Here is a 23811-nt window from a genome sequence, read left to right on the forward strand (position 1 = left end):
CCCTAAGTCTCCTCTTTTCCTGCCTACATAGAATCTCTGAAAGATGCTGTTGTTCTGTAATCACATCCTTGTGGCCCTTCACTCAGCTCACTATAGTTAAGTCTATGCCTGTTTTGTGCCAGGGAACCTGATATTGGCACAGTACTGTCAAAAGTGTCAGAAATTGTCAGAAAAGCCAATGAAACAGAGGACGGAGGAGTCAAAAGACAAGACTTCTTACCTGTTCTCTGTCTCCAATTCATTCTTCCGTAAGTTTGCATCATCCAGAAGGCTCTGCAACAAGGCAATCTTTTCATTGTCAGAACCTTCTTGGTTCAACTTTAAAATCTTGTTCTCATGCTGAAGGCGAATGAGTTTCTCCCTAAACACAGGAAATACAGTTTTATAGAAAACAGTATACTAATCTCTTTAAAGAAGAAAACAGTTTACAACAGAAGGTGTAAAGATAACATTAAGATCATCTTTACCTATTTAAGAGAGCCAGATGAAACAACTAAGTCTTCAAACCCGCAAATTCAAACCCAATTAAAGGAACTGTAATTGTAGAAAGCATAACAGGAAAAAAATGCCTGAATGCCCCTACTAGATCTCAGAGTACAGAAGGACAGGTTTATAGGTTGAATGTGGAGAACACAAAGCTTGGTGACAAGTGTCAAGGGAGGCTGTAGTCTCAGCTGTCATTGAATTCCTGTATGAACCTAGGGAAGTCACTTCTACTCTGTTGGTCTGTTTTCCCTCATGTCACTTAACTTGTTGATTTACTCAGGTGCAAATGACAGGTCGCAGACCAGACCTGCCTGCTGAAAATCCCCCATCTAGTCACATCCATGAGATGGAGAATGGTGCTCGAGTACAGATCCATGTTCTGTCACCTCACAGGGAACAAGAGAGCAGCAGCAGCTACTCCAGCGGGTAAGCTGCCTCTTACAGTCTTCCCCTGTCATCAGGGGAAGCAGCTGTACTCCTACAGCAGCCACTGCTACAGTCCCTCTCCGAGGCAGGCAAGAAGGCCAAATTTAGCAAACAGACTGCATAGATGCATGCTTGCATAAAATCCAGATTTCATCTTCAAGAGCTGAAGATGAAGAGATAATGAAACCACATGTCTAACCTTGAGTATCTACAGAATTTATGCTTCCTGTCCTTTCTCATGCAGTCATGAGAAAGGTTTATGTAATAACTCCATAATTCACTAATACTGCATCAAAGCATTCTTTTGTTGTTCCTGAACAAATCTAGAAGAATCGCTCTTGGAGTAAGGCGCAGCAACAGAGCTGGAAGAATTCTTTTCTACTGTTAGCTTTCTCCACTCAAATTATGTTTTGACCCCAAAACTATCTTTCCAATTGTTAAAATGTCAGTTTTTGTAGAAATGAAAGAATAAAATTCCTAAAGGGTCAATAGATTTCTGAGATGTGACTGTCTTTAAGTAACTTAAATTTCAGGTTGCAGTGATAATGAGCATACAGGCAAGGATAAGCACCATCTGCAACCTTTTAAACTATGATTTTCAGTTCTGTGGTGGCTGTTCTGTCCTTTCATAGACTGTAATCATTTGCAATGATACTGAGTAGATTATAAAATCAACTGTTTCTATAACAATTTTATTCATTTCCTCCTTGTACAACTGCAAGTTCCACTGGCATTTTGTCTGTTAATTCTCATATAAACCGCAGTTACATGAACTCTGTGCAGGAAAAGAGTTTGTTATCATTCTCCTGGAGTACAGTACAAAAACAAAAGAGGTCAAGTGAATTTTGTTCTAAGCTCCTGCTGTGCAGAAATCCAAAACAAGAGAACATATATATATATATATATATATATATATATATATATACACATACATATACACACACATATATATACATATATATATATATATAAAATTGTTGAAACTTTATAGCACTGATTAAGAAATGAAGTGATTATTTAAGGGTACACTGTAAGGATTAGTAAAAAAAAAAAAAAAAGGCACACATTAGCTTACTTTATTTCAGGAGTAACAATTTCTGCTGCTAAACTGTCTGAAGGTTCTTCTGTTCCTAGGGGCATCAATCCTGGGTCAGAAAAAATAAAAAAATTAAGAAGTAGACCAGTTACTTTCTTTTAAAAGATCAGACACAAACTTTGTTCTACAAGCTTGTAATTTTAGAGTAATGCTAGTAAATGGAAAATTAGACAAAGTCAGACTACAGCAAGACAGGCAACAGCAGTTTCATTTGGTTAATAATCGTTATTTCTGTCTTCTTTCTGGTGGAAGTGATTTTATGATGTATTTTCTACTCATTAGCTTATCTGAAAAGCTGTGCAATGCAACAAAAATAAATTGCAACACATGAAATATCATATATATGTGAGAAAACTTACATATTTTTCTTCAGAGATCAACTACATAGAAATCAGAAATACATACAGATATACATACAGAATTACAGAAAAACTAACACACAGGGGAGGAGACTAAAATTTCTGATCGACTGAAACCATGTTTAAAGTTCTTGAATACTTGCAAAGTTATGAGTAGCAGAAGCAGCTTTTCATTGCTATTCTCAGAGGAGCTTAAATTTATTCCCTGCTACACAAAAGCATATTCAGCACTCTTCAGAGAAGTCCTGTGAACTTTAGAAAAGATGCATTTAACCTCCTCATTTGTCCTTTACCTGTAGTGGTGAGTTGGCCCTCCTGTGCTTGTACACACCTGAGCTCTTCAATAGTTTCTTTCAAAGAATCTCTTTCTGTTCTTAATCTCTGAATAATTGGAAAGAGAATAAATATGAATCTTGGCACTACTTTATTATTTTTCAAATTAAGGCATCTTCAGTCTATTTTATAATAGAATAATTTTCAAGTATCCCACACCAACAGTGTTATTTTTATGAATGGTTGCTGCTCTGTTAATATACTTACAGAGACAAAAATACCAGGGTATAAACTTACACAGTCAATTTTGTGTCAACAATACTATCAATAAAATTCTGGTATGAGGTAGTAAACTGCATGTACTGGGACCACTAAGTCATCCTCCTTCCCCCCTCACCATGGGTTGGTTCCAAGGGCAAGTGAAGTGAGATGAGAGTGCAGATGTTTCTCTCAGAAATTTAGCCAAGAGTGAAATAAAAGGCATGTTGATACACAGTAAACACAACAGACAAACTGCATTAACTTAGTTTTGTTTCTCTTTCAACAGTGCAAGGGTGAGCAGCAGTTCTACCACCTCTTCCTGACATGTGTTAACCGGCCCTGCCAGTCACCAGCATCTCAGATATTTAAGAAAACTAGTTGCTTGAGGCTTAGTCCAAAGAGAACTGAAGAACAGGACAGGCCCATCCCGGGGGATCTATACAGATGGGCTCCTCAGTACCATGAGGTAAATACTCTCCCATTTTGCACAAATCTCCTTTTGGCAAAAAACATGAATCTACAGGTAACATCAAGTCTTAGTCCAGAAGGTTCCCAAGAGTCAAATATGAAAGTAGAGAACAGCAATTATGTAAAGATCCAAATTGTAAATTGCTCCAATATTAGAAATGTCCAGTGCCACTAAAAGGTCTGAGACAGACCTCAGCTAGGTACAGTCGTATTGGCATCAGCTATCAAGGTCCTTGAATTTGATTCCATTTACAGTTTGATTCAAATGTATCTTATATTTCAGCCTAAATAGATTCATAACTTGGAATAGCTTTGACAAAGAACATTTTGTTGAGGTGTGACAGAGGCTTCTGCTGTATTTCTGAATCCTGCATGGTGAACTCTGGTGCAACTATTACAATTTGGGTAATATTTCTATTAGCACAGAAAGCCATTTCACAAACCCCACAGGCTATAAACCGTTTTTACTACAAATGCCACAGAAAAATAGCCATACAGAGGAGTGCTCAAACTCACGATGCTGAAAGCAAGGATTCAGCAGTCTGTTACTGTCAGTCAGAAAACATCAAGTTGATTAATTAAATGCCAGAATATTTTAATGAATAGAAGAAGCTCTAGGTCTGCATTTGTACACTGAAGACAAAGCCAACTCAACAAATTGTATTAGCACTTATGAAACAGACCACAGAAGTGAAATTCAAAGCTACAGAAGATACCAAATGTACTACCACACTTTGCCAGAACATAAAGACAAGGACAAAACTGATTTCTATAGCTACCTCCAAAATATTACTGACAAAATACCATTCATTACTTTGCTTGTAACCTGTGATGGGCAATGCTAGTGATAATGTATGCGACAACAAGGAAAAGAAAGAATACATAACACAGGCAGCAAATCACTAATCCAAACCTTGAGAATCTTCTTCAACTGTAAACTAGTTCTCACAGGTGTATGTTAATTCAGAAGAATGTCCTGGAAACCAACATCCACCAAAAAATAAGCTATTTGCCAGGCAGTAAAACAGAAAACCATATGACAATGACCTGCAATTCAGATCCTTTGTGCAAGAAAAAATGGTCCATCAAGCAACAGGTAAGCCACAAACACAATCTTACCATTGTAAAACATAACAAAACTAGAAAAGCAAATTTTAAATAAGGAGCAGGGATGAAAGCCAAAGCACAATATGAAAATGATTACTATGAGCATTCCAATCTCAGCTGAAGAGCACACGGAAGTGATATCAAGGTCAAATGTTCACAGTAGTTAGAGAATTTAACAAAATATGGAGAAAAAAAAGGATCTGTGAACAGAAAATAACTGAGATTTTTCAGTTCAAGTGCTATTCAAGTGGAGGGGCTGGAAAATTTGGACAGGATTTAATAGAAAATATGACAGATTGAAGGAAATGCCTACAAAGATTCTGGCTGATGGACAGGTGGATTTATACGTTGAAGAAGCCTGAGAAATCTGTAACTCAAAAGCGCCAGCCATGCTTTCAGGTACTTTGAAGCACCTGCAAATGAATTCCTAAGAAACAAACTGCTGATAAACAAGGGTGTGTAAGAGAAAGAAAAATCTGAAGGATGGGTCTTAGTAAAAAGAAGGCAGAGCAACTGATCTCAGAATCACTAGTAGCAAATGACTGAGAGGAACAGAATAGCCTGGTATCCATCCTCTGTACCTCATGTTGACACTACAAGACAGATCAATGAGGAACTGTTGTAAAAGGTACGACTGCAAGAAAAAGGACAGGTCTTGTAAGATTCCTAAAAGACTTGCTGCAGTGCTTGTGACTGCACAAAGAGAAGCATGCAGACAGTACCTCAAAGAAAGCTCTTGGAAAAAAAAGTAACAGGAGTTCAGTACTAGGATAAAATACTGCAAAAATTCCTATTTTAAATAGTTATTCAGAAAACATGACAATTACTTTGGGTGTTTATTAACCTTCCCATGGTGAATGGGCAAGAAACAACTTCAGAACACAACTGTGAAGGTTCTTCCTCTTAGAAATGTGTTGATGATGTTTTTGTACAGACACTTTATTCTATGCTGTACAGTTCTAAGATTTAAAAAGAATATTGTAAACACACATGAGGAAATGTTATATGAAAAAAGAGTTCCTAATTTAAAAAGCTTGCTGTAAACATCTAGTTTTCATTATCATATGCCTGTGTTATAAAAGTCACAAAGTTGTTTTTACTACTACCAAAAAAGTAACACCTTGGCACTTACATCTTTTTCTTTTTGGAGGCTGTCTACTTTTTCTTTCAGCCGTTTGCATTCATAATCTAATTTATCAGCTTTCTTGGATTCTTCAGATAACCTGTTTTGTAGTTCAACTGCCTGTGAGAACAAGAATTAATAATTTGTCCGCAAATATTAATATTAAAACAAAATACACAAGACAAAGTAGCCAATTACCATGCACCACAAGTCATTTTGTAAAGCAAATGAAATATTTACCTATAGGACATACTAAAACCTTATTTCATCAGTTGTTCTGAGCTTCAGCAAAAACTAAAAGCATTCAAATATTAGGTTTCACCATAAACAAAAGGAGCAAAAAATTGTAAAGTATGTTCTGTATATTTAAAAACAGGAATTTACGTCCAAGCATGATTTACAGGGAATTTTTTATTTTTTTATTTTTTTATTTTAAAAAAAAGCTATATATTTCTATGGATCAAGGAGCTTAGGAAAAGTAGAAAAATCCTCCTGCTATCTCAGAAGTGTAGGAAAAAGAAAAATCTCTGAAGAAATCCACTTTAACTTCAACCTTTCGTTAACTCTGTTTCACAAGTCTTGCTCAGAACTCAACCACCAGTTTGTGTAGTCAGGCAATGTCTCTTGACCTGAGATTTTCCTCATCTTTTTTTAAAATACACTAATATAAAGATTCACCCATAGGCTCATAAGTAGTTTTCTTTACTTCAGAAGGAAATACATTGCTAAGTGTCACATATACACTTTCAATTACAAATTACTAAGGAATTAATGAAATGAGTAGAAATCTGAAAGCTGAGCAGAAACAATCAGTGAGCAGAAGGCAAATCAGTGAAGTTCTGCCATTCCAAAGGTCTCAGCCTTTACTAGCAAAACCTCATCCCCAGACATTAATAACACTCCTAATGCAGAAAGCAAGGAAGCAACTAATACAAAAAGATTTAAGATGGTGAAAAAAAGACTGACCTGAAAATACGTAAGCTGAATGATTACTCAGCTAAAGACATACAGCTTCTTCTGAAGCAACTCATAAGAAGGCTTTTTCATGACTTTCAGATTACAGGGAGAGTGACTAACGAATTGTTGAAGCAAAACAGCAGCCATACCTACATAAGACTATCTAGTGGTTCCAATTGCCTTTTATTTTCAATGTGTATAGCTATAACAAAATAACTACTGGGCCAGAAAAGCTGCATAGGCTTAAATTTCAGAATGAAGGACATTGTTGCTGTTGTTCTTAAAATAAAGGCTAGGAAAAAAACACAGGCCTGCTATTTCTGAGATTATCAGAAAAATAAATCAAAATGCTAGAGTTGAAAATACTGAATTTCTCAGATTTGACTTCCATCACTCCGGATATTAAAAAATGAAGGCCTTCACCTGTGATTGTCCCCTCTTGTAAAGAAGGTATATTCCCACCTCACATGGAATAAATGCATTAATGTCTGTAATCACTCGTGCCATAATTATGTAGAAAAATACAGCAGGAAATAAATTATTTTGAATCGGATTTTGGGATTGTATAGACAGATACACAGCTACATGGTAATGCAGAAAACTAAACTAAAATAAAAAAAAACTGCCATCACATTTACTGAGCATTATTTGACACATGGAATGAGTAAAGCAGGCATCTTGCAGCAAAGAAAAGAAGGACATACTGTTAAAAATATATCAGAATGCACATGCACAAAGGGACTGAATTAAAATTACAGAAAGCAATCCTGGAATCTGCACATTTTAATTCTTCATGCTGCAATAAAAGGCTTACTATCAGAAAAGTGAAGATAAATTCCTAAGTAAATGCTATTGCATCTCCCAGCACAATATACCATCACCAACGTCATCTCACAGAAACCAGTAGGTAAGATGAAGATGGAATTTCCTTGAGATTGCTATACACCACCGTATTTCTGCACAACACCTGCACAGCACAGAGCTTCTAAATCAAAGTAACTCTTCTGATTACATCCTTTTAAATCCGATTGGATCCCTTCACACACCAGACCAGACATATGGCACTACGGTGGCATGCTACTGACTGCTCAACAAGGGTATAACATCTGAATTTTTATATCTGGCTTAATTTTTATAGCAGAACTTGGGATGCATAGGAATTAATTTAATGACAGTTCATGACTCAGAGGCAGATCTCAAAAGGAGCCCAAACAAACAGACACTTAAGGTACATACACTGTGTTCATTCTGAGGCACTGTGGTTAGGTGAAAGGAACGCACACCTGTCACATGAGAAACTTGAGGCTTATTTCAGTCTCACAAAGCAGACCACTTTTGTACAAATCAACAGCTCCTTAGATGTGAAATCCCTGCTATAAAGCATGGGGAATGATAGCAAAAAGGAGTACTTCTTGCAGAACAAATGACAGGACTGTCTAAAATCAGGACAGGACTTCTAAAATCTTTATAATTGGTAAAATGAGATCAATGCAGATTGCCAAAGTTACGTAATTATATCACATACTGAACTGTTCACAGGCAAGGAATATTTCTTGCTAGTTAACATAATACTGCTTGTGTATGAAAGGCCATTGGTTTTACTTTTCCCTTTGATTATCTGTTATTTCAGTGTTTTTCTTGCCCAAGTTTTTTTCTAGTGGAATCACTTGGACTGTATTTACGATTAGCCCATAAGGGCTGAAGCTCACTGTCCTAATAACCAAGATGGCCATACACACAAAAAAAAGTTCTCAACTCTCAGGCCACACTTGGCATGAGGGCATGCACTATAGTTGGTGGCAGCTTTTGCATTCTTACTCTGCTGTAAGCTGATGTATAGAGACCTTTGTACCATGACTACCACTTGGAGTTCACAATCAGATAGGAATACTGAGTGGGCACTACTGCTTTAACAAACGCGGCTCTGTCTGATCTGTAACAAGAATCCAAGTATGATGTCATATCAGCGTAGCACAGAAGCAGAGAGAAGACTGAGCACATCTTCCACCATTACAGAAATATGATCACATAGTGCCTTGTTAAGCAAGATAAATGCCTTTCACTTCAGAGAGAGTGGCGGTGATTAATTTTGTACTCTGTTGAGTGCATATAAACAACAAGGGTGGTATACATCCTTTTCTCTTTACAACTACGCACAACTAGAACCTCAAATAAAAAGGTTGATGAATCAATGGAATAACTTACCTGATCTATGTTATGCTCCTTACTGCTGGAAATTTCTAAGTGAAAAGTGGATACTTTTTCTTAAAGAAGAGGCTGTAACTCAAACCTCAATACTGAGTATGATTTAGGAATAGTTTGAGAAAAAAATGTTAACATTTGTGGATTTTTTGAAAAGAGAAAAATACTGTATACTAGCAAACAAAGGTAAAATTCAAACAATGATAAGACTTGCAGAAAAGAAGAAAAAAGGCAGCGCCCACAAAACAAGCAACTCTCCTAAACACATGGAGCTGTCTGTTCATCTTTTCTTTTTTACTTTGAGGTATTAGCTGTGTGATGACAAGAACTGTTAAACAATGCAGAGAACTGCTGCACTGACGATGTTTTTTCTCACCTGTCTCTTGTACGTCTCTAGCTGACTGCGTGCTGCATTGGCCTTCCTTAGTTCTTCTTCCAGGCTCACAGTATTTTGCATGTACATCGTATTCTTCTCTTCTAAGAGTTTCACTTGCCGCCGCAAATCACCCAAGTCTTCTAATTTCTTTTTGTACGACTCAACTTGGCTTTCTAACTTGGCTACTTTATCAGAAGAATGCCTGGAGGGACAGATTTGTATCAGGTTTATATTCTGAAAGCTAACAAAATTGTATGTCCTGAAGCTTCCTCTGTAGTATGAATTCATGCAGAACACATTATGAGACATCATGAGGAACATGAGAAAGTGACCATATTCTTACATTACGAGATGTTTTCACTTCTAAGTTGTCTGCTTCCCTTCCACCATTTGTTACCTCAAAAAGCTGTTGAAGCACCTTTAAAGAGTACTGTTTGAACACAGGTCTGTATTATTTTGAAGGCCACAGTACCCACTTCACATTTGTTCAGTGTGGTCAACTCTTCCCCATCAAGGTCAAATGTGCAAACTATACCAATTGCTGGATTCAAGATCTGACTTCTGCTGACAATACTGACTTAGTCTTATAAACAAACCTTAAGTCAGAATAGAAAAAAAAAAAGAAAAAAAATCAAGAACTACAGACTCATAAACATGGGTTTGCTAATTCCTGTAGGACATGCGGAGTGTCTTTGATACAAAATACTGGAGGGTCAGACTCTCTAACATGTTTCATAAACTAAAGTTTAAATTTTAATTTCCATGTGGTAATCTACTTATTTTTTAAAGATGATGAAAAAAATCTGACTTGCATTTTTATCAAAATGTGCAACTCAGAGACATTAAACAAAAGTATCTTAAAGAAATATAGAACTGGTATCTCACTGAACTAAACACCTGCAACTTGGTATATATGTTAGTTATCATTATTAAGTTTCATCAACAAAAGCTCAGAGACCTTCAGCTCATGCCCTGATGTGATGCCTCATTGCATTCTCCCAGCTATAAAAAAGTACAGCAACCGTATCCCTCAGAAGTCCTTTTCATATTCCACCTTTTGTTCCCTCTGTATTTACTGCAATATTTGCTCCATGGCCTCATTACAAGGGCATGTAGTGACATGACAAGGAGTAATGATTCTACACTGATAAGCAGGAAATTCTTTACTGTGAGAGAGGTGAGGCCCTGGCACAGGCTGCCCAGAGAAGCTGTGGATGCCCCATCCCTGGAGGTGTTCAAGGCCAGGCTGGATGGGGCTTTGGGCAGCCTGGTCTGGGGAGAGGTGTCCCTGCCCATGGTGTGGGAGGTGGAATTACATGACCTTTAAGGTCCCTTCCAACCCAAACCATTCTATGATTCTGTGATTAGTAGAAATAATGGAGTCTCAGTCCCTCCACTAACTGGTACAGATAAATACAGAAATCCTGGTGTTCCAGAACACAGAGGACGGACACTCCAGGATACCAGCTGAAGCACAGCATTGCACATACTGCACACTGTTCACGTGAACAGCAAGGGATCTGAGAAATTTATGGTCCAAGCCACCCTCACTTAACTAGAAAATATAAACAAAGCCACTAGCAGGCATTTGGAGAATCTGTATTACGTGTAACCAGACTACAAGTATACAAACTCCCTGATGATTATAGACACTCATGTTGTGGCACAGGTGAGTGGAAAGTACTCAATATACCACTGAGTGATTTATTACAGTCATCAGATAGCATAATACTGCTAAGCTATCTAATCAGTAAATGTTAGGCATGTAATTAGTAACTAATTTACTTAAGCAGAATTGAGTAGTGGTCTGTGCACTCATTTGGAGGATCTGAAAAGGACTGTGACACTGAAGTGGCATTCACAATATGCTCCTTCTGGCAGACCAACATCAGCAAAAAAAAAAAAAAATGCTTAGTGTTACTTCACCTTGTGAGTCACACTAAGTAACACTGGGGAGCCGTAAGACAAGTACTACTGGGACCACTAACATGGGGTTTAAATCAGGAGTATGTGCTGGATAGAAAGATGGAAGGCAAAAGCTTATGAAATTAGGATATAATAACCTGCATTGAATTACTCAACAGGTGAGGGAAAAACTGTACTGAACATATGGCAATTTGATCAGGGTTTGAGAGAAAGAAAAATAAAAGTCATATAAAGGAAAGAGCAAGTCAGGATTATGACGGTTCCTTTGAATTTGCTTGATGGCTATGGTAGACATGGTAAGAGACAAACAAGCTAAAATTTATTTGTTAGAAGCTGAGAAATAAAATCTTTCCAAAAGCAGTATGACACAAAGCCAGCAATAAAAAACAGTAAGCACAGAGTAAATACCTACAAAATAAAGTACAGCCCCAATTCACCACTGAAGCTTAGCAGCAATGGCAACAACTGCTACAAATTGACAGAGCAGACCCAAAGTTATGACTGCTATGTATGATGATGATGGGGACAGAGATACATGGCACGATCCAGAGTCCTGAACCCCTATCAAATGAACACCATATAACAAACCCCTCTGATTCAAAGAATGACAAAGTTCACATAGTAGCACCCATAATGAACAACCTGGAACACTGTCTGGATGGCACTGTCCCTGCCCGCTCTCCTCCCTATTCCCAACTATTACAGTTTCCTCAGCTTCATTTTGGAACTCATTTACATACTCAATTTCCTATGAAATCTGGAAAAACCCCTGCTGGTGGTCAGTTTATGAGATCCTGGGGCAACCCAAATCTCCATAACCTCCAGCAATGCACAGAGACTCTCTCTGATGCAAGGAATTACTCTTCGAACCCAAACTTCCCACACAGATCATTTACAGAATTGGGCAGTATGTTGGGTTCATTCCTTATGTTAATGACAGAGAAGGTAAAGATGAATGTCTTTAGTAGAAAGCTAGTGAATTAGAAAAGTCAGTATTAAAGGAAGTCATGTTAGAATTGGTAGAAAAAAAGATACAGCTGAGTGGCAGATAAACAGTTCTGAATAATTCATGGCAGCAAGATACCACCATTGAAGGATTATGTTGTTGTTGTTGTAAAAGAGGCTGTCCCATCTTACAAACCCCTACCATTGTCAGTCATTACAACTATGGGTGCTAAAAATTCAGTGGCAAAGACAGCTGTAACAGACGTTGTCCATATTATACGATGAACCAAAGCACAAGTCCAAACAATCCCATGAAAGGAAAAGGTCTGGTTTCCCAACAGGAATGGACACTCACATCATGAAGATGATGAAGAGCATAGAATAGTCTACACTCAGAGACCAGTACATAACTTGTTATGGCCATAAGATGGTATAAATTTGCTAAATTTGCTAATATTTACTGATTAGACATATAATAAGTAATTAATTTATTTAAGCAGAATTTTGCGGTGTGTACCTGAGTACATCTATCTCATCCTTCAGAGACTGAGCCTCTTCTGCTAATGTAGTAAGCTCTTCTGTCTGTTGTCTCAATTCAGCAATCTCCTTTTCTAGTTCTTCACAGCGTATTCTGTAGTCATCTTTGGCAGCTTCTAATCTGTAGAAATGAAACAGAAGATTTCTCACCTTGAGCAACAGTTACCTTTCTTCACCATCATCCTCTCTAAGAATGCTGGAAACAGACTTCTTATGCAAGAAAGGAAAACAGCAGCCCAGTGTGCAACACTGCAGACACTCCCAAATGCTTTGATTATTGAAAAATATAGAAGGAGATCAAGTTTTTTGATGCCTTCTATTTGATGTCAGTGTTTCTACATGGAATGTCCCAATGTTGTGATGTTTTAATGGAAAGATAACCTAACTCTCTTCTGTTATAATAATCCAAAAAAGTCAATGTTCATGCAGAAATTTCCACCTTTTTCTTTTTTTCAGGGAGTACGGAGTCTGAACATGATGTCTTTATCCTAGGATTTTTTTCAGTTGTTTACATTCAATAGTATTAACCTGATTATCAGATGAAACATCGTGGAGCTCTCAATGAGGTGGTTTTTATTTATTTATCTTTAAAGCCTGTCCAGCACATTCATTTAGTTACCAAGTCATTCCTTTAGTTACCTGGAATTCAACTAGCAAACACATAGTCATGTCTGCTACCAGCTACAAACAAACCATCTACCCACATGCAATTCTTCTACCTGAATGTTTCCTCTTGGAGTTGTTCTAGCTGTGTCTGCAGCTGCAAGTGCCTACGACCTGCAGGGCTGTTGGGATCTTCGATAGAATCAGATTGATTCAAACGTTCCATCAAAATCTGGTTCTCAGCAAGCAAGCTGCTCTTCTCCTCCTGAAGGGCTGCAACCTGTTTTAAGAAATACAGGAACTAGAATAACAGAGCTATCCAGCTCTATACAGCAATTTTCCTGTGTGCATAATACAGTAGAAACAACTCATAGATGGAAATGCACAGTTTTCAATAATCCCATTTCACAAAGGACAAACTGTAACTTTAATAGGTATTCAATTGCTATGTGATGTAACAACATATGGCAACATTAGGGGTAGAATTTACCACTCATAAAATGTAATTTTAACTGTACTTCTCAGAAGCATCTAGGCAAAAAGTCTTAGCTATCACAGAAAATGAGTTCAGTATATTGATGTCTGCATACTTTCCAAACAAGTAAAATTAGCACTTCATATTAAAGCTTTTAAAATTGACTTCCAAATGAAACAATGCCTATCATTTCCATAGAATATCCAAGTCTGGATATCCAAGCGATGGCTGTGCCCTTCTGATTTTACTTTTTTTTTCATCCAGAAGCCAACTGTAAGCAGATCTGAAACAGGAACAAAATCCCAAGATGGCTCAGTTTCCAACAGTTTTGTGAAAACAAGCACTGGTGCAGAGAGAACCAGAAGTGCTGCAAACAGCAGCTGAAGCGTGAGTTCATATATTAGTAAGCTGCATAGGAGCTATTATTAAATATGCAAGAGGAGGAGGAGAGCAAGAGAAGAAATATGAAGATCTCAACAGAAGGCAATACTTCATTAAGAGCTTGTATTATCAAATAAAATCCACCATGAACCACAAATCAAGGCAAACAACTTCATTAATTCTAAGTTAGTGAACAGCTTGGCAAAAAGCTGAATTATAGCACCAAGAATTTTCACTGACAATGCCTTCTTAGGCTCCCTCATTACCCTCTTCACGTCTTCCAGATCACATATGATCAATTTTACAGTAAGGCTCAGTTTAAACCCATAAAGAGCTGGTAGAAAACAGTAGCTTCTGACTGGGTTGAAACTAATTGTTACAGCTGCACTACTCCTAGGAGTTCTCTAACTCAAGCATTGAGCCACACAGCTCAGTTCCTTCCTATCTGAATAAAAGTTTTGTTAGAATGAATCATCTTAGTAACGGTAACATTGCATCAAAATGACAGAACAAACTTCACTCTGCTAGCGCAAGTAAAGCAAAAGAATTACTGTGCAATTTTCTTCTCCAATGTACAAATTAGATTTCCATGCTATATGTCTTGTCTTCAGCTACCTAAAAATTCCTAAGTCTCTTCCTCAGTAATTACTAACAGATACAATATAGAAAACCTACCTGCATATCTAACTCGTGACATCTTTGGGCGATTTCTTCTTTTGTTGCCAGTGCTTCGTTTAATTCTTCCGTAGTTTTCTTCAGCTACCATAAACAACAAATATTTTTAGTTTAATCACTCTCTGTAAAGCAGGTAGAAAAATTCTGAACTACATGACTGCACAATTATTACTACATTTAGGATATATACTAAGTTTTTTTTGAAAGTGAGGCAATTCTGCTCTTAAAAAGAAACAAAGAAGCAGATATGAGCAGTGTTTAATTTGTGTGACAGAAGTAAACATATTTAAGAGTATTTGGTCTTACAAAAAAGCATTAGAATTACCACATTTATTCTACGAACAGACTTTAAAATTCCTGAAGAACTTGGGTCTGAAGACCTTGTCAATTCTGCACACACTGGAAAAAATTGTCAATACCACTTTTCTTTACGGATGCGAAGAGTGGGTAATTTCGGTTTTCAATCTACTTTTTAAATACACAAAGGATTGGAAGGTGGAATACAGGGAATGGACAATTAGGGTAAAATCTCCCTAGTCACTTGAAACTGCATGACAGGATTACAATTAACATGGTGATGGAGAGCCCTACCCCCTTCTGGAAAAAAAAGACATTGAATCTTTTAAGTAGTGGGAAATATTCAGGTAATCCCCATAAAGGGTTTTATGTTCAAAAATGCATACCTTCCGCATTTTTATATGAATGCTGTAAAGTTAACTCTCTTACAAGTTGTAATAGCACTCAGGACTGTTTTAAGAATTTTGAACCAAATCTATACATTGTTTTAGCCAATTTTAGAAGTGGGAGATGGCAAAAAAAAAAGTTTTGATAAATATTACAAACATTCTTATTCTTCTTTCTCATTACCCAGAAATTTACACCAGTCTGCAGTTTTGCTATACTAAGTCACATAGCTATTTTTTTTCCAAAATGACTTTTTTTCTGTTAAATACCCAAAATGGGAAACTCAACTTATAAAGCAAAATGACTTAAAATACTGAAATTTATTTTTCTGTTCCTTACGTGAATTTCCCACAAAATCCTTTCATGACTCTACAAAAAGACAGGCTTCTTAATAAAGCAAAATGATTGGGCACTGATATACTATAATTGAAGGAAGAGAAACATCTAGTCTTAGATACCTGCCGATCAAGGTCAATGTAAGCATCATTTCCAACAGAGACGGGAGACTCTTTACTCATCAACTGCAATTAGATTACAGTGGATTAGAAAAAGCAAAGATTTACTTTTATATTAAAACCTAAGCTTCAATGAAATACCAAATTGATCTGAACTTCTGCAAGCTTCATTCTGACAACAATGAAGTTTTCCACTTCATTTTAATATGACATTCAGAAAAAAATTACTGAAAGTAACCTTCAAAATTTATTACATTTAAAGCAATATAAATGAAATCTTACATCATCTCATTTTCTTCTGCAAAAGCACATCCTTATCTACAATGAAACCTGCAGTATATCGTGCAGAACATTTTACCAAAATGGCGTTGAGTGATGGAAGCTATCAGCATTTGAAAGACTCGCCATAAATTGTTCTCTGCCAATAGTTTTCATTTTCTGATCATTTGGAAGTTCGTACCAATTTATTTATTTATTTGACAAAAGTTGGGGATATACCTATTTCAGTTAATTGTGCAAAACAATAAAGCTTCATTTTCTGGAGTCACATGCAATTTGCAAAATAAATAAGTAAATAAATCTACAAATGTTATTCTTAAGAATAAATAATAAAATTCTTGGTATACTGAGTGATCAATGGTTGATAGCAATTTTAGTCTGGAAAACATTGTTTTTAGCTGTAACATAAGAAATAAGGTTAAAAAAAATAAGAAATACTACATAGCTAACTCAAAAGGAGGCATTACAGAAACATAACTGTCATTTCTGTGATTCTACCCAAACATGAAATGTTTTTATCGTTTCTCCTATGGCACAACTCACAGAAGTTACAAACAAAAGGAGCTGAACCTAACCAAAATCACAAGATTTCTTCGTTCTCCCCCATCCCCTTCATCCCCTCCCTTCCCCCCATTTTCTCAAGGCCTCCTGTCCAGCATGGCTGCTTTTGCCAGAGAGAGGGCTTCCTTTATTCATTACAGAACCCAGTGCCTTTGGAACTGGTTCCACTGGCGAAGTTCTTCTGGTGTATAGCATAGGGCTTGCGTTTCCTCCACATCCTTTCTGTTTATACCACCATACACGAGAGCAAATCTCTGTTTGACATTTACACTACTCAAATATTTATACACTTACATTTCTCTCCCTTTCCCCATCTCCTTAGTTGGGATCTAGCTGTATACTATACGTTTAAACTCATCTATCTGTCATCAGAAGTCCTCCTCAGACCTTGACCATGTTTGTTGTTAACTGCTGAATTCTTTCCATTTTATCCGTATCTTTACGGTGACAAACTACCCTGAAATGAAGCTTTCCATGAAGCCCACATTCCCTGCAATAGTAATTAGAAAGTCTCTGGCCTCAGAGCTGCCCTGAAAAATGAAATCACATGCCTTTTTCATTACCATATATAGTGGCTTTACAAATTTGTGTTGAATTCAAGGCCACATTTTTGAAGCTGTTTTGCCATCCAAAACAAGAATTTCCAATCCCTCTCTTCTTAGTGTTGTTATGCCTGTTTTAATTGCTTCATTTCACTATCTATTGTTTAAATGCTTTTCCAGATGACTAATAGAGATGTGAAGGCTAACCATGTGCTGAACTATTCACCCTGCTCCATACCCAACAACACAGCTCACAACCACGCTCCCTCCGTGCTCCAGACACTGTGTCAGTACTACCCTTTAAGCCTTTTTAGTACTTTCCAGCTGGCAAGTCCCAGGCTGCACGCAGCCTGTAAGGGACAGTAACATACCCATGACATTCAACATACCCCTTCTGGACACAATACAACTACCACTTCAGAAACCCAGCCCTGCTCCAGAGTTATGTGGGAGCAATACCAGAGGCTGTACAACCTACTAGTGGCCACTGTGATGTTGCTCCCTTCTGTAGATTACTGTAAAGGAAACAAGCTGAGGCCAATAAATATAATGCCTTAATTCTTCAGCATGTTTTGCCACTTCTCCAAGAACTTCCTATACTTGAGAAGCCCTTGCATAAACATCCAGAAGAAAAAAAGGACAGAATCAAAGAATGGCTGAGGTTGGGAGGGACCTCTGGAGGTCATCTGGTCCAAACCCTCTGCTCAAGCAGGCTGCTCACAGCCACATACAGATGTCTTTCCAAGGAGGGAGAATCAGGGGGAAAATTAGGGAGAATTAGGGATGACACTAACTACATTAGCTGACAGATTAGAGAAGAATTAGGTACTGGAGATACACGGTATGGGCGTAGCATGAATGTTAAACTAAATTTGTGAAGTGAATTCCTCCATGGAGTGCATCAGGAATCTGGGGCACAAAAATGTCATGGGAAGTGCACATGAAGCCCCGAAGTCAAGAGCCATAGGAGACATGCAAACACAACAGGAGACTGAGCAAACACAACAACAGAAAGACAGGAAGCATTCTTACAATATTACATGGTGGGTATTCTAGAGATGAAATTAAGGAATTATGCAGCTGGATTGTGTCCAGACAAGGAATGGGAATGAGACAACAGATTACTCACAAATAATATACAAATCTGACTTCTCGTCGTTAGTTAACAATACACTCATATTAAGAAGTGGGTGGAAATGTGGAATGAAAAGGGAAAGTAAACAGGGATGAGGAAGGAGCTTTTCTACCTTTTCCCAACACGTTTTCCCACACATAGGAGAGGACAACAGTATATATAAGCAGATGTCCTGGCTACGTTCTACTTCTGGACTGCCTCTTCCTATTTTCTCCCCTCTTAAAAGCAAACATCTTACTATAAGCAGCACATCTTGTACAGCACCATTCTAACTACCAAAACTAACTTCTACAAGATTTCTTGAAAAAGTCAAGATGTGTTTTATTGAATGCTGTATTTTTATAACTTCATGCAGTTGCATACACGTATGTCAACTCAGAATACATATTACACTTTGTCCATCTAAAGAAATACAAGATAACAGGTTTGCCTAATTTTCCCTGTTATCCACATTGTTTCTAGCCAATCACCAATCTCTGATGGTACAGAAGGTTAGTGCTCCTAAACATTCATTTTAACAGTTAACTGCTTGATGGCATATTAACCATTTCTGGATTCTTTATTACTAATACACTGTTCTAATTTTAAAAGCAAACATCCTTACTGTGTTCTGCTGTATCTCCTTTACTTTCATCCTCACATTCAGCCTAACTCCTGAAATACTGTTGCTGTTTTACAGCTTCACATCCAGCCTTAAGTGTGGTATCAGAACACACAGTCTTATTACGTATGCGTCAGTGCCAATACTTTGAGTTTAGTGTGGAAACCATTAATATTTTATTTGTTTCAAGTATTTGAACTGGCTGACCCAAGAGAACAAAATGCAGTGGAAAGTGGCCTTCTCATACTCCCTCCACGGCTGCAAGCCTTGTTTTCTTGACAAGCAAACTACAGGTAGGAACAAAGGTCAATTTTGCAGCTCCAGAACTGGCTTTCAGCTCTCACCTCATAATTTAGCTTAAATACACTATTTTCATCTGTTTTAATATTTACCTTTACTGAACAATGATATGCAGAGATTTTAAAGGTTATAAAAGGGCAAATGAAAGAAGTGCCTGCAAAATCCTGCAATAAGCATTAGGCCTCTACAGTAAAAGAACAGTCTTCTTAAGCACTGTGCATGGTAAAAAAGCAAGCATCAAACATTTATTTCCCTGCTTTTTTTTCTGGTTTATTTTTACATGTTAGAATAAAGACAAAGTAGCATAAGCTCAAACAATCAAAATGTTACTTAGATTCAGAAGAGCTTATTCTGTGGTAAAGAGGTAATTCTGGATTTTATATGGCACACTAACCTGGGCACTGTGACAATTTTTACAACTCTTAGTCTGTTTTTTATGAGAAGCAATTGTTATTTCCTATTCTGTTCATGTTAATCCTTTGTATCTATACAATTCCAAGCTCATAGCTTTGACTAAATGTCTTAAAAAATACTTGTAGAACTGAGAGTTCATTGCTCGTGAAATCTGCACAATTCATGCTGTCATAGACACACAAATATTAGGGAAAATTAGAGTTTAACTATCACAAAATCCACAGGCATGAATAACTTGAATTATGAATGCTTTTTTTCCCCAACACCCAATTTACATGACTGTGCAGCAAGTGCAGCTATACCACTTAGTTGATAATATTAGAAGTTGAAAATACTTGCCTTATCTGTAACGCTTCTTCTGCAATTGCTAATATTGTACTAACTCAGTCAAAAGCCCATGAAACAATGTCATATTCCAGCTTCTATATTCAGGAGATTGTTTCCTTTTCCTGTTTATTTACTTTTTAAAGATAATAATACTATAAAGATATAGTGTGTATTCTTTAATGGAGCATGACTTTCCCCTTCCTGCTGACAGACCCAATAACATTTTTCTATCTATTCAAAATCCCCTGTTACCTTTGCACATTTAAAGGACAAAAGTTTCTGTTTTTTGGAAGCAACACAGTCATTATTAATCCAGATAGGCAGGGCTTTTTGCTATGCACCCATACAAGTTTTTGACTATCTCTAGTACATTGCTGTAAAGAGCCTACTCTGACTTTCAACTTGACCTGCACAAAAAAGGGAAAACAGACTTGCTCTAGTCCAAAGAGAAGGCTTTGGAAATTCTCCTGTTATTTTCTGCAAGGATGTGAAGAAAAGTAAAATACAGAATAGCTGAAATAATTTCTGTATGGAAAGATTCTTTGCCTTCAGAAAAAATCTGCCAATTATGAAATTAAAAATGCATTTCATATTATATACAATATAACATACTAATTGCAAGTAACAATAAATTAAAATACACTACAAATGGAATATAGTGAATACGTTGCATAACACATAGCACATAATAAATAATCATACATAATACTTTTTTGCCAATATTTTTGATAGATATATAATTCTTGCTCTTCCTCTACCTTGTACACTGCCTGCATTTAGAAATGCACATCTGCAGATTGGAATCTAAGAAACTAGGTGGTGGTAATAAACCAAATCAATTTGACCTCACTGATAGAAGTGCCAGCAAAGCATTCTTAAATTCATAAAACCTTTATAAGGTGCTAGCCATGTTTTATTATAAATGTTTTTATTTTAAACGTAAGAAAGCAAAGTGCTGAAAAATCACTAGCATTAAAAATTGAAATAAATTTACCAAATAAAATTTAAAACAAAATGCCCATTTTTCCATCTAAAAACAGCTTTTCATGGAAAAAAAAAAAAAAGAGAAAAAAGGCAGATGCTTCTTTTCAAAACTATTTTCATGACTAAGATGATCTACGAAAACCCATAAAGTATCAAGACACTTATATGTGCTTTGCTAAAACAAAAAAAATGAATTATATAATACATCAGTAAAGCCTAGAGAGGTTTTTTTAAATACCTAATTTTGCAGAAAGTGTAACTGCGTGTCAAGTGCTTTGAAATGTTTGGATTAGGTGACATATCAACTTTTCAAATATGCATATATAGCTACTTTCCTAAGCACTTTATTTTGGTATCTCCTACACACTGCTTAGTCCTAGTCACTTGGATTCTGAGACCTGCTCCAAGTCCAAGAAATAGAGAAAATCCTTAAATACAATGACGTTTCACCCCTCCAAAGTCAAAGACTGCAGGTGCAGCTCTGAAAGGTCTCCTCAAACCTAATCTTGTTTTTGAGGATACTTTCTTTCCTCTTGGTTTAAGCACCTCAGGTTCTCCTCATTTGGGTCCAAATATCTTACATTTTTAGTCACAGTTTGGAAGGCAGCATTAAAATCATTCAGAATTGCACCAGTCCATGAATAGTAAGCCTTCTGATTCACTGAGTTTCAAAATGTGTTCCAGAACAGATACTCATTTTAACCCAGTTCTACTCTTATTCTCTGAGACAGGGCACAAACACCGAACAAGTTCGATGCCTACTCATCAAATGCCAAGACTTATAGGCTATTTCAGATCCAGCTATTTTATCAAATTAACATCCAGGAGATTTTTAACAGCAGGCTTTTCTAAAGAGAGGCTTTTCTAAAGACACTAAGGGATAAAGTGATGCTAAAAGCTAAGTTTAATGAGGTAAGAAAATCCACCAAAACGTTATCTCATAGCTTAAAAAAAAAAAAAAGTTAAAGTAAAATATCTCAAATTTCAGTCAAATTGGTTCTTGCCTGCTCTTGGCAGCAGTGACTGAAAGACGATTTAGCATAAGGATTCTTTTAACACCCATTTCAAACACTCTGTCTGCAAAATTACATGTATGAGTCCATACAGAGCCAGCAAGATCTAGAATTGCATGGATGCAGCATCAAAGTAATAACTGAGGTTGGAGTTCCGATAAGCTCAATGATAGCTCTTAGTGTATTTAGGCATTAAAGTGAAATTACCCTAGTTTTCAACGTGGAATGTAGTTTCTCTCATTAAGGCTCAGATGAAAGGTTATTACCAATGATTTCCTGCTTTCCTTACTTGCCTTCCAGGCAGTAAAGACTGCATCTGTAAAGACTAATCGGCACATCTCTTCTGGGCACTTTGGCCACATTAGAAGTCATTGAGCAGCATCTTAGCAGTAGTAATCAACACACCGGTTTACTTTACTTCTCTGATGTGCCTATCTGTATTTTTGATGCAATTCAGCACTGATAGATGACCATGACATCCTTCACTACATAAAGAAACTCTTTAGGCTAACCACCATAACCACTGCAGTCTCAGAAGCAAATCAAGTTTCCTACTACTGAACAGCACTTACAAAATACACAGTGGTATACTTGCCAACACGTAAAAAAGTATTTATCACAAATACCTTCACTACCTTATTCATAACACTACAACTGACAAAAGAATACTCTGCTATAAATTTCTCTTTCTTGTCCAGTAAAGAAAACATTAACTCCTTTAGTTCATGCAGTTCTATGATTACAAGGTACAAATTTTGATGAAATTCTATCATATTTGTAACCCATACAGAAGCAGTCTAGTGTACTTCAGGACACACAGGGTAGGAAAGGTATAGGAAAGGGAACCCAGTATCAAAAACATCTAGAAGTTTCAATCTTCTAGATTTAAAGAAAAGTGGGACATTCAAGTGGAGTTCCATGACATAAAGCAAACTTTACTGCTTTGTGTCTCTGAGGAAAAATTAGATGATATTTTCCAATGCAAAATGGCAAAACCTATTCTACCCTTATTTTATTTACTTTTAACTGATTTTTCCAACTTTGAATATGTTTGTGAAAACATATTCAGTGAAAAGCTGAACTTCTGCACACTGTGGGTACTCCAGCATACCTCCTGAATAGCTGTCATGACAACATGTTGAACCGACTCTTCCATCATCATTATGGTCTGAATGTACTCTGGAAAAAAAAAAGAGCATTCTGGAATGTTACACACAAAACATGAGGTCAGAAGCTGTATCCTTCCCACAAACTGACTAGGTATCACAGATGACATAGAAATGCATAACTGCCAATTAAGTCCCACCTCAAAAAAATACACAAGACTTTATCACAAAATCTGATCAGATGTAAATCCAGGTGCACTGGAACACTGCAACACTGAAAAAAAGTAAATGATTATCATCTTTTTTTTTCCTTCTTGCAACTCTTTAAAGATGTAAATTCTGAAATTTACGTATAAATTCTACCTATCCTCTTTTTTTTTTTTTCTTTTTTTTTTTTAAAACTTTGTTACCAAACTATTCAGGCTACACAAGTACACAGTCCAAGGAGAGACTGTTCTTTTCTGTGAATTTAAGATTCATGTCCTTTCTACAACATCCTCATTTCAAGTCATTTCCATACCTGTTCTTAGTTTCCGTTTTAATTTTTACGCTATATCACAACTAAATTCCCTCCACTTTACCCTCGCTCACCTGTAAGTCCACGTGAGCTACTCTGTAAGTATTTTTGCAAAAAGAGACAATGGTTAGAATGACAAACTCTGATGTTTAGACAAAGCGAGGGATTTGTAATTTGCCCAGTATCGTATGGTGTCCAGTCAGAGATGATCACCTTT

The 23811-nt window shown here is 36.8% G+C and overlaps 1 protein-coding gene across 2 annotated transcripts in view; it reads right to left on the minus strand.

The window, feature by feature from the left end:
* The window catches only part of HOOK3 (hook microtubule tethering protein 3), a 94340-nt gene that overhangs the window by 33226 nt on the left and 37303 nt on the right, over window positions 1-23811 (minus strand). For both annotated transcript variants that reach the window (XM_084305373.1, XM_084305374.1), the window contains exons 6-15: window positions 23083-23150; window positions 15819-15881; window positions 14677-14760; window positions 13262-13425; window positions 12523-12663; window positions 9135-9336; window positions 5609-5719; window positions 2661-2748; window positions 1988-2057; window positions 221-361 (exon numbers count right to left, since the gene is read on the minus strand). In XM_084305373.1, coding sequence (XP_084161499.1) covers window positions 221-361; window positions 1988-2057; window positions 2661-2748; window positions 5609-5719; window positions 9135-9336; window positions 12523-12663; window positions 13262-13425; window positions 14677-14760; window positions 15819-15881; window positions 23083-23150 — 1132 coding nt within the window. The remainder of the gene's footprint in view (window positions 1-220; window positions 362-1987; window positions 2058-2660; window positions 2749-5608; window positions 5720-9134; window positions 9337-12522; window positions 12664-13261; window positions 13426-14676; window positions 14761-15818; window positions 15882-23082; window positions 23151-23811) is intronic.

The sequence above is a fragment of the Netta rufina genome (genome assembly GCF_964035555.1).
Source record: "Netta rufina genome assembly, chromosome: Z".
NCBI classification, from domain to species: Eukaryota; Metazoa; Chordata; class Aves; order Anseriformes; family Anatidae; genus Netta; species Netta rufina.